Here is a 12,351-nt window from a genome sequence, read left to right as displayed (position 1 = left end):
GAAAATCACTGCCCGTAGTTACTTAATTGCAACATTTCCCACCAGTTTCAATTTTTATGTTTGCAATTTTGAATATTTGGCTTTGAAATGTTTAAAAAAATAACTTCGAGGTTTCTATTTTATATATTTTTTATGTGTTTAACTTGGTATTTTAGCAAAAAGAAAAAAACTAAAAACCCTCAATTCAACTTGCATTGTTACTTAAATATCATTAATTATATTATTTTCAAAACAGACAAGTGTTCTGAGAATTTTCTTCTAGATACTAATTTTCTAAGTTTGTGTTCTTTTTTTCCATAGCAGTATGAGACTTTGTAAGTAGACTGTTTCAATTTTTCAATCCAAGTGATTAGATATTAAGAGAGACAAATGTACTGAATTTGCAAATGTATCCTGTTGGATTACTAACAATAGACCTGATTGATTAAAGTGATTTAATATATGTTGTGTTAATAGCTAAACCTCCAGAGCCCCTAATCTCTCATGGAAATATTGCTTTGTAGAACAAAATCCAATGAGAAGTTCTGGGATTCCAGAGTGAATTTGTGCATTCCTGAGGGGCATTTTTGCAAGGGAGGTTGTTGTGTTTTAAAGGTAGTTGATAAGAGACCTGCACCACCAACCCCAGACCTGCACCACCAACCACCATCATGCATTAGTCTATAGAGGTATTTGGGTGTACGTACTCCTGTACCACCCGGTACCACCATTTAGCCAAGGGAAGCTTCTGACCATTTGCAGCATACATTATAAATCAGGATGTCACTACCAGACAATCAGATTTGAGCATTCCATGAACAAAGTAGCCTATATTCTCTAGGAATAGATCACTTAACTTTGTTTATGTCATGCTGTTGATATGCCTGCATTTACACAAGCCAGGGTAACACACTGTTTATTTATTCTAGGAGAAGATAATTGATCTGTATATTTACCTAATTTAGGGTTAATTAACCAAAAATTGAAATGCGTAATTTAGTGTGAATGCTTAAATACAGGGGGAAAATAAAATCATTCTTCTGACTCCAAAAAAAATACTCCTGTATCCCTTGGGTTTGTGAAAGAATAATTTTGTGTCTTCTCCAAGTTGGGCTGATGTTGGCTGCTCTCTTTCAAAAAATTTCCTACTTGGCACACAGTGCTTGGGCCAGATACTTGGGGAAGCTTGGAGGATTTCCAACTGCCAGATTAGCCCCCTGGAGAGACCCAGGAAAACTGCAGGATATTATGTTGAATGAATGAGCTTGCTTAAATCATATGTGCTTTCTAGTATCACGAGGGAGTGTCACTGCCACTTGAGGATATGGCAACCTGCGGTGCCAGTTTATGTGCTCTGATTGGTGGCAGAAATTCTTCTTTTGCCTTAAACATTTTTTTTGTTTGTTTGCAGAGATGTGCTTATAGACTTGGCAGTTTACAAATCAGCTTTTCAAAAAAGCTGGAATAATAGTCTGAATCTAAAAATGAGAGCCTTATCTTGCTTTGGATGATTTACTAATAAAAAGCCACATAAAAATATTAATTTTTCAATATGCTGACATTCTGATCTTTGACACTTTCATGTGTAACAACATATAGGTAAAGTTTACATTCTTGTCTTTGTTTCTAGTGTGTTAAAATATTTCTCTAAAATATAAGTTCTTCATAATCCTTTGTTCCTAGTATGTCCAATACATAGATATAGGAAAAGAAATTTGTGTTAGATGTTTAGGAAGTTTGCAGTTTCTTTTATAATGCTTGTGATAAAAGTCTTTAGACAGTACTACATAAATTTTTATCTAGTTCTCTAGTTAGTTCCCTAGAAAATACCTACAAATAAAGGTGCTAAGTTAAAGAATAAACATTTTGAAAAAATGAGATGAGTGTTGTCAAATTGCTTCCCACATTGATAATGCCAAGGGTACGCTCTAGTCAACTGTATGTGAAAATGACCTTTTGCCTGCAGAATTCCAAATGTTTTTTGTATTATTATAATGATGTTTCCCTATTTCATAAATTTGCATTCATGTGATTATTAATTATTACTCTTCTTTTGTCTCATGGGCATTACAGGATGCAATGCTGACCAGTTCCGCTGTGGAAATGGGTATTGTATACCTGCACACTGGCGCTGCGATGGGACCCGTGACTGTATAGATGACACAGATGAAGCTGGATGCCGTGAGTGGGGAGGACGGGCTGAGCTCTGTTCTGACCAACATGTGCCTTGTGGTAGTTTCCGCTCTGAGACGGCTGTCATGCTGGTCTTCAGATTGGTGTGGTTGACTAGAGAACTGACCATGTTACTATAGCTTCACTAGCTTGACTGTCTTTGGAGTGAGGGGTTCAGTTGACCAAATATCTATCTTAGGACCATGTCCTTAATACAGAAACAAATTTGCAGTCATTTTTTGAAGCCTATAAATAACTTTCTGATTATTCATTCTGGAAATTTTGCGAATCAACAAGAGCAGAATACAAAGCTATCTGAAGTATTGGGATTTATAATTCAAAGAGGAGTCTCCTTTTGTATGAAATCTGTAGTGTGACTTGTGTGAATTGCCATAAAGAAATCACAACAGTAGCTAATTATGTTTTTTTAATTCTAATTTGAAAACATGATAATATAGTAAATCCAAAATTTAGCTAATGCTGAAATTACTTTCCTATCTATTTCTTTATATAGTTCTCCGAGCAATATTCTCAGGAAGGCTTTAAGTTAGGAAGCTGAGGCTTAAAGCAGTTAAGTCCTTTGCTACAGGTCACGGAGCACCCTCCGCAGATTCTAGCCCTGAGTCCTTTGTTCTCTCTAATGTGCCCTAGGTGATTAAGCCTAGACCTCAGTGTGCTCCCTTCAGATGACGGTTGACGTCCAAAAAGCAGGCAAGCAGGTAGAAACAGTCAGTTTGGTTTGGGACTGTTGATCATCCTGTGGTGCCCTGAAGCAGTCAGACTTCGCGCTGATGATCTATTTGAAAATGACAGGAAGGGCAAAAGACAGGTCCTGTTCAGCGCTTCTTAGATATTCATGTGCTTGGGGACCACAGGGAAGCTTGCTAAGGTGTGTGTTTTGGTTTTGAGTGCACAGTGGGGCTTGACAGTCTACGTGTGTGCAGGCTTGCAGCTGGTACTCACACTTCTGTCTGAGGCTCACTCTTGGAAAAAGCACAGCTGAATTTGTGGGCACATGATCATGTTATCAGTCGGTCTCTTGTTGGTTTATTAGGTTCACTTTTGTTGAAAAATAGGAACAGAAAGGCAAGAATAGTGTACTTTAAAATAAAGGAATGAATGAATGGCTGAACCACCACGTCCTCAGAGATTGCGATTATATTCGAATGTCTTAGAACAATAATAATGATAATGCCATTAATGCTAATCATAGCAACTAGCATTGTGTACTTAATATTTAACTTACTTTTAAAAATGAAAACCATAAATATAGACCCCATTTTATGATGAGTACAGTAAGGGTCAGAACTTGTCAAAGTCCTTAACTAAGTAGCTTGTGGAAATAATAATTACTTAATTCCGAGTCTTCCTTACCAAATTTTATGGGTTTTCCAGTTGACCATGACACTTAACTATTAGATATTTCAAATGATTTAACAAAACTCATGGTGGGCTGGGCATGGTGGTGCATGCCTGTAGTCCCAACACTCAGGAGGCAGAGGCAGGAGGATTGCTGGGAATTGGAGGCCAGCCTGGGCTACACAGTGAGACCCTGTCTCAAAAAATAAAAAAAGAAAAGAAAAACGAACAAACAAACTCATGGTAAATTTTTACTTACCTAGATTGAAAGTTTAATAATTTTGTTACACATTTGTGCTTATTTATGTTGGGTTGTATATGTTCTTGATGTTTATCGGCTTGGATTATCAGCATGTTTTGATGTCATAGAGATTTACAGTGAACATTGAGTTGACTATAGTGTGATTGATGGCTATTTGCCTTCATATATATTGAGCAGGAGTTGATACACACTCTTTCATTTGAAGCTATATAGCCCAGCCTGGCCGTGGACTTGTGGCAATCCTGCCTCAGTCTCCTGAGTGCTGGGATCACAGGCATGTACCACCATGCCTGGCAGTGTGCATTCTTTTGAAATGAGCATTGCTTGCTGGCATTATGGGGCAGATGTTTGCCATAATTAATTATTTTTTGGTTTGTTTCAGCTCCTCGATCATGCTCAGCAAGCTTGTTCCAGTGTCATGATGGGGAATGTATCTCACATTTGTGGGTGTGTGACAATGAGGAGGATTGTGATGATGGCTCAGACGAACATAATTGTCGTAAGTGTTTAGAGAGGAATCATTTTCAGTTCTTTGGATGCTTGAAGTCCTACCCATCACAGGTAGATTATGCCAGCGGGTTGATGTTTTATATACACCATGCTGAGCCTTAAGTGACTGTGCAGTCTATGCCAGCAATCTCACTCAGAGGTTGATCACATTAAAATGTGCGTGTATTAGAGGTTTGTAAGCATGTTTGTGATGTGGGACAGGTTTTGTCTTTAATTTGAATTATATTGTGATCAAGAAAGAAAGAAACTACTTATTGATATGCACGGTAGGGTGTTCATCCGTGTGGCTGGCACTGGATGGATCCTGCGCCCACGGCACGCTCTGCATTTGCCCCTCTGCCCAGTGCTGAGCGGAAGTGGGGCTTCTTCTACAGCTGCCTCAGTGTGAGATACACCAAGGCAGAAAAGGGGAGCCTTGAGTGGAGCTGGGCAGTTGCTGTGCTCCTGCATCCTCTCAGGGATAACCTGGCCATCGTCATGATTTCCCTCACCATCTGAGGGCCAAGGGGACCCAGATCTGCGCCCAGACCCAGAGTTTCTGTCTTGTGTGTGCAGCTGCTCTTGGATGTCTTCAGTCTGCCTCTAACACCAGGCGTCAACTGAAACTAATCCCCCCACTGACTTCCCTTCTCTCCCCTTTCCTTCCTCTCCCCTGCTTTTCTTTTCTTCTCTTCTCCCTTCCCTTCCCTATTCTTTCTTTCAGGTCTCATTATTTTTTTTAAATTTTAAATAGGATAAAACCAAGGAAAATAAAACAGAATAAAACCAAAATAAACCAGCATAAGTGATACAGGACTTTAAAATTTACAAAATCAACAGTAGTTACCATAATGCCTTTAGTTGTCTTCAAAATAGCTACAGATACCTTCGAACTTAGTAAAAATCAAACAGAACAGAATAGACTAGAAACAGTAAAAACAAAACAATGAATGCAATAAAGGACTTCAAAAAGCCAATAGTAAATCCCAAATGGCTACAATTAATATGTCTTTACTGTCTTTTAAATAGCAGGTTATTCCATCAGATTTAATATAATCAAACAAAAGAGAATAAAACCCAACCCAACAAAACAATGAAAATGATATGGTTTCTAGGTGGGGATCATCTTCTGGTGAGGCCTGGCTCTCTCTCTCTCTCTCTCTCTCCCTGCAATCTGTGAACGGCGCTGACTCTTGGAGCGAGGCTTGGGTCTGGCTGTCCCCACTCGGGCAGTAGCCTGTGGCGCTGGTTTCCAGGCAGGGATCACCTGATTCTGGGTCTCACTGCTTAGCCCAGGCTGGACTCAAACTTGTGGTGATCCTCTTCCTCAGCCTCTGGAGTGGTAGGACTGTAGGTCATACCACTGGCCATATTATTTCCTATGTCAGGAGATGTGGCTCCTTGGGCATAAACCTTAAAGATTTCCATTGTTGGATACTTTGTGGCACTGAATAAACACACAGTAGATATCTGTGCAATAAATGAATGAATCCCAGCATTAGATTGGCTGATGGAGTTATGTATTTTTCATTTGTTTTTTCTTTACAATTGAACGACTCCTTTATTATTCCTTGAAAAATCCTTTGAAATCTTCAGTACAAAATACAAAGTTATTTGCACTCAACTTTCAAAAGAAAACCATGGTAATTAACATAATATTGGCACCTGATATAGTTTATTTTTTTTTAAATGCCAGGAATCAAACTCAGGACCTCACATTTGCCAGGCAGGCACTGTGCTGCTGAGATTGATATAGTCTGTCTGTCTGGCTGTCTGTCTATCTATCTATCTATTTATTTTTTTAGGCAGAGCCTTGCTATGTAATCTAGGCTGGCTTCCAAATCCCAGTGATCTTCCTACATTAGCCTCTCGGGGTGCTGGAATTATAGCCAAGTGTTACCATACCTGGCTGAAGTTTTTAAATTTTATATTGAAATCGACAGTATATACTTAAATAAATCACATGAAAATTCCTTCTTTTATTCTTATTCAAATGCAACTGTGTGTCTGCTATGGGAAGAATTCAGATACTAAGTGTCTTCTACAGCAATCTGTTTTGTCCTCGATTACAGAAGTAAGGTTTAAGCCACAAGTGCATACTACTAGGAGAAAATAGGAAATCATACTATAAGATGCCAGAAATAGGGCTACTGGAACGGTTTGCCGTTCAAGAGCTACATGAAACAGTCATAATGGAACAAAATGACAAGAATGATATAATAGGGGCTGGGGATTTAGCTCAGCGGCATAAGCACCTGTCTTGCAAGCAGGCGGTCATGAGTTCGATCCCCGGTACCGATAAAAAGAGAAAAAGAAAAAAAATGTAAAAAAAAAAAAAAAAAAAAAAAAAGAATTATATAATCAATTAAGCATGGACAATGCTTATATAATGCTTATATACTACATATATGTTTAAAAGATATGTATTATTACCTGATAATCTTTTATGCTTGAATTGTCAAGTACACACTTGAAAGCTGTCATTTTCTATTTTGTCCTTCAGGGAGGTTTTTCTTATTAATTATTGGTGACACATCTCTAACAGATACCTACCCCCCTTTGTCCCCCAAACCAGATTCTGCTCAGCCTAAGTATCTTTATTGTCTGGAAGGATAGGAAGCTCTGTGAAAATTCAGGGAAAACATTTTATTCCATTTGAGGACTGTATATTCTTTTAAGAGATCCTGTTCCTCAAATACTTCTCTTTCTTATGTGGATAATTAAAAAAACACATAAGTTAGTGTTCAAGTCTCCCAGCATGCCTGAGGCACTGATCAGAATTTGTTTTTTGTACAGAGGCTAATGGCACATGGTCAGTGTAGACAGCTTATAACATAGAAAAACTATAAACAAAAAAATACCGTCCATACTCCTATCATTTAGGAATAACCACGTTAACTCTGGCATATTTCCCATTTAAACAGTGATTTCAGCCAGGTGAGGGTGCTTCCCAGTCCTTGGGTAGTAGTGATAATTTATTTCATTCCTTCTTACCATGTATCCTTCCACATCTGAAAATGTCACTGTCTACGCAGGCCAGCTGGGTGTCCCTGGTGTCCTGTGGCCATTCTGATCACAAGCTGTCTTTGCTTTTGTGTTGTGGCTCGGCGTGGTGGTAGCCGCGTCCCCCACCTCTCCTCCCTGTGGACTTCATGTTTAACATTTCCTCTGCTTGCTTGGCCTTCCGTAAACTCCTTCATGTTTGGTGTTGATCAGCAGACGAGTCCGTGTCGGGCGGCCAGTGGGAATGAACTAACATCTCCTTCCCTTTGCAGCTGGGAGGACATGCTCGAGTGATCAGCTGACCTGCTCCAGCGGCCAGTGTGTCCCCAGAGCATACAGGTGCGACCACGTGCAGGACTGCCAAGACGGCACCGACGAGAGAGACTGCCGTGAGTCCGCCCCCCTTGCATTCTCCTCTCCTTATGCCTTCTCCCTTCTGTGCTATAATCAGTTTGTTAGATTTGCTGATGGACAAGGTCTACAAAATGACTCTTGTTGAAGTTACATGGCAGATTCTAGGGGTGATGTTCTGGTAGGAGTCTGTTTTAAACAGGATGTTCTAAGTTTGGCCTGCCTTAGCCCATCAATTTTTTTTTGAGACAGAGCCTTAGTATGTAGTTCAGACTGGCTTTGAACTCACTAAGTAGCCCATGCTGGCCTCGAACAATCCTCTTGCCTCAGCCTCCCTCAAGCTGGGATTACAGCTGTGCCACCACCACTCCTGACTCTCAAATTGTATTTTTTGAAGTAAGAAACTTAAAAAAATTTAAAAAAATTTTATTTTAAGTTTATGGATACAATTTAGATATGCATAATGACTACATTCATCATAGGAAATTTATACCTGTACATGATACATCTTGATTCCTTTTTTTACCATGCTCCTCCCCTCCCTTTAGCCCCCCCTTTCACTTATTTCCAAAAGTTTGTTTCCACTTTTTCTCATTTTTTCTTTTCCTTTTTTCTTCTTCCTTCTCATTAGTTCCCCTTTCCAACTTCTATTTCACGATTTCTATTACATATTTTGGTTCTTATTTATACACTTTCGGTTTCTTACACCAGAGAGACAGTGTGATATTTACACGTGTCTGATTTATTTCACTTAAAAGAGTATGGTGTCAAGGTGCATCCATTTAGCTAGAAATGACTCAGTCTTATTCTTCTTTATGGCATAGTAGTACTCCATTGCATAAAAAAACCACATCTTTATCCATTCCTCAGTTGATGGGCATTTGGGCTGTTTCCAAGATTTAGTTATTACAAATTGTGCTGCTATAAACATAGGTGCACATATGCCACTGTGGTATGAAGCTTTTAAATTCTTTTAGGAAGATATCAAGAAGGGGAAATAGCCAGGCTGAATGTGATCTGTGATCCTAGTTTTTTGAGGAATCTCCACACTGATTTCTACAGTGGTTGCACCAGGCTACACTCCCACCAACAGTAAAGAAGGGTTCCTTTTCTCCTACAGCCCCTCCAACATTTTTTATTGGTTCATTTCTTGATAGTAGCCATTCTTTCCTGAGTGAGATGAAATCTCAGTATTGTCTTAATTTGCATCCCAGGAATGACCAATGATGCTGAACATGTTTTTCATACACTTATTTGCTGTTTGCATGAAGTAAGAAACTTGTAACATTAATGTAGACTGCCTAAAGATAAATGAGTACAAAATTCAATTTGATCAGTTTTTAACTTTTATTACACTGTTGTGGCAAATGTTTAGGTAAGCTTTCTCACTAGTTTTTCTGTTCTTGTGGAGTCCACATTTTCCAGACTGCTTTGGAAAGTGTTACAGTTTTAAAATGGCTTTCCTGTTAAGTGCAATGACCCATGCCTATAAAGCTAGCACTCTTGGGAGGCTAAGGCAGGAGGATTGCAGTTTCGAGTCCAGTGAGACCCTGTTTCAAAGGAGAGTCGGGGTGCTGAAGCTATAGCTCAGTGTGAAGGTCCTGGGTTCAGTCCATAGTTCTGAAAAAAATTAGCACAACAAGAATAAGAAAGTAGTGTCATATTTTGCATTGTGTACTAAAAAGAGTAATCTGCCTTTCTTGAGGCTTGTATAAAATGTAGGATACAAAAAAATTCAGAATTAGCTATTATGTCGGTTTTATAGTATCTCTAATTCTGTCTTTAATCTTAGAAACAGCCAGTTTATCTTAAAGGTCTACCATTTGTGTTCTTACTCAGTTTGTATTTTTTCATGATAATCCTTTTAGGATACTATAGCATTTCATAAGTTTGTACTGCATGTAGATACTTTTTTTTTTGCTCTTAAATTTACATTTCAAACTTCAAAAAGTTATTCAAGTTACTGGTGAATGGACTTTTTGTACCTTAGAAACTTTGATTAAAACATATTATAGCTTACTGATTTAAGATTTAGTTTATCTTCAGGCTGGGCATATAGCTCAGTGGCATAAGCACCTGCTGGGCCAGCACAAGGTCCTCAGTTCAATTTCTGGTACAAAGAAAAAAAAAGATTTATTCTATCTTCATGGGATATCTCCTCTGCTGTTTGAAAATTTTGATTTAATTTTAACTTTTTGGACTCTATATTTTATGCTTATTATTAAACACTTTTTTTTGGTCTTTTTCCTTTTTATCGGTACTGGGGATCTAACTCACAACTGCCTGCTTGCAGTCAGCTTCTTGAATGTTGAGATTACAGGTCTGTGCCAACATGCTTGGCTCTGGCTACACCAGACCCTGAAATAATTTGTATCCTAAGTATTCTCTTTTGAAAGATGGTGGTGTCTCCAATTTGAGTTTCCCTTTATTTTGGAAATTATGCGTAGAATTGAGACAACACTGATAATTTTAGAGATGGTAGTGTATTTCTCTGGACACAGCAAATTTACACGTCAAAAGAGTCTTACTACTTTGTGAAGCAAACAATAGGTCTTTCTCTGAGACAACTGAGAATATTCTAATAAATATTATAAGTCTTATTTTGTAGCATTTTATAAATTTCAGAACATAAATTCTAGCTATTTTCCTTAGTAACAATAGGGCAGGCATTATGCTATCTTACAAATGAAGAAACTGAAAACTTCAAAGAGCGTAGATTGGCTTGCTCAAGATTGCATGGCTCTGCTTCCAAGTCTGGTGATTGTGCTTCGCAGAGAATTGTTTACAGAAGGGGAAAGTCCTACCTTATGCAAGTGTAAGAGAGCACCAGAGGTTTGTGCTGCCAGCCAGCAGTCTGTCTTTATCCCTTATTTATAAACAATAAAAAGGAGTGCTCTTTATTGCAAATGCAATGGGACTGAAGAAAAGGCTACTTGGGGGGAAAATAGAAGGCAGCTGAAATAGACCATTTGGATTTTTTCCATGTGTGCAATCCACAGCCAAGTCTAAAGCTGCTAGTCCAACTCCTCCCAGCCTTGCCAAGAGACCTTCCGGACAAAACTGGCAGGAGGTAGGCAGACAAGTAGCTGTGATCAAACAGAAGGAAGGGAATGCAGTGAACTTTATAAAATACCTGAACACAGTTGTGGACCATTTTTAGTGCAAGTAATTGGTGAAATAAGGATTCCTTAAGGAAAGATCAGATTTTTATCATTTGTTTCTGGAATGATATATACACAAGTCATGGACACTTCAGAGCACATGATGGTCTAAAGTGAAGTGAAGTGTTCTTACCTCTTTTCCTCTTCCCTGTTTCCATGTTTTATTTATGGAGCAGTATTAAAGAGTCTCACAAATCACTGGATGTGGTGGCACACTTCTGTAATCTTAACACTCAGGAGGCTGGGGCAGGAAGAGCATCTTAAGTTTGATGCCAACCTGGACTGAAGGCAGCCTGAACCACATAGGAGACGCTGTCTCAAAAAAAAAAAAAAAAACCAAACAAACAAACAAAAAAACCCAAACCCCTAAACAAAAACAAGACCACGCCCAACCAGCCTTCCAAAAAACCAAATAAATAAATAAATAAATAAAGCAAACAAAAACAAAAACAGTATCCTGCTGTGAAGTTCTGCAATTTCACTGCATTGTCTAGATTGGCTTTGTTCTGTTGTATTTTACTATCCTTGAAATAAAATTAAAAATCAACCAAACAGACAAAAAACAAAAACAAAAACAAAAAAAGTTCTCACAAAACAGAGGAAATTAAGAATCTTCATACTTCCTTGTTAGTGATTTAATCTGATCATAGTGAGGTGCACACAAGAAGGAAACACCTGGATAAAGGTCCCCGGGACAGGGAGAAGATGTGGGAGAGGGGGCTGATGCAGCCGTCGCCACACACTGCTCTGTGTGATGCTGGCCTGCCTTAGGGACGTTAGCAGTGTTGTTGGGAGGCTGGAGAAGGAGCCAGGAGTGTAACCTAGATCTAAACTGTACATATGTCCATGCATACACAGCACTTTTCTTAGCAATAAAAGTTTATAAAGTATTTGCCTGATGGGTACTTGGGTATTTTATTATTTTTAAGAAGCTATTGAAAGTTTTTATCGTATACAAAATGTATAGTCAATGAATGAAAAAGCGGAACTGAATAGTGAATCTGTTTTTAGTTATCAGTTATATCGACTATCAATTCATGGACAACCTTTTATCCACATCTACTTATTTTAAACAATATTTAGAATCTTATAGTTTGACCTGTAAATGGCTTAGTGTTTATCTCTAGAGGGTAAGAACTAAAACATGACCACAATATCAAGACACCTGAAAAATTAAACAGCTGTTCTTTTTAACAATTAGATTTTTGGCCATTTAAAAAGCATTCTCCAGTTCTCTTGCTATTATTTGTGTAGTTTGATTAACTCAATTCAGTGAAATAGCATGTTGGAAATAGACTTCTAATTTATAGGTTTTCATGATACTTATTCTCTTTACCCCTTCAAATTTAATTGGTAAAGAAAAAGCAGATCACTTGTCCCAGAATTTTCCATAGGCTGGATTTTGCTCACTGCATGTTCTGACATCCTTTAACAGGTTCTTTGGTCCGCAGTATTTGCTGGAAATTATCTAGGTTGAGAGCAGGGCTCTCACTTTGTGCACTGGTGACCTTTTGGGCCAGACACTTCTTTACTGTGTGGGCTGCCTTGTGCACTGTAGAGTATCCACTGCTGTCC

General features: G+C 38.5%; 1 protein-coding gene across 4 annotated transcripts in view; it reads left to right on the top strand.

The window, feature by feature from the left end:
• The window catches only part of Lrp2 (LDL receptor related protein 2), a 183,614-nt gene that overhangs the window by 33,282 nt on the left and 137,981 nt on the right, over nucleotides 1–12,351 (top strand). For all 4 annotated transcript variants that reach the window (XM_063259225.1, XM_063259224.1, XM_063259223.1 and 1 more), the window contains exons 2-4: nucleotides 2,053–2,160; nucleotides 4,155–4,271; nucleotides 7,537–7,653. In XM_063259225.1, the coding sequence (XP_063115295.1) occupies nucleotides 2,053–2,160; nucleotides 4,155–4,271; nucleotides 7,537–7,653 (342 nt within the window). The remainder of the gene's footprint in view (nucleotides 1–2,052; nucleotides 2,161–4,154; nucleotides 4,272–7,536; nucleotides 7,654–12,351) is intronic.

This window comes from Cavia porcellus, unplaced genomic scaffold, assembly GCF_034190915.1.
Source record: "Cavia porcellus strain 051 isolate PalLab524CR breed Dunkin Hartley unplaced genomic scaffold, mCavPor4.1 scaffold_12, whole genome shotgun sequence".
Classification (NCBI taxonomy): domain Eukaryota; kingdom Metazoa; phylum Chordata; class Mammalia; order Rodentia; family Caviidae; genus Cavia; species Cavia porcellus.
This window is presented reverse-complemented; position numbering and strand designations above follow the sequence as displayed.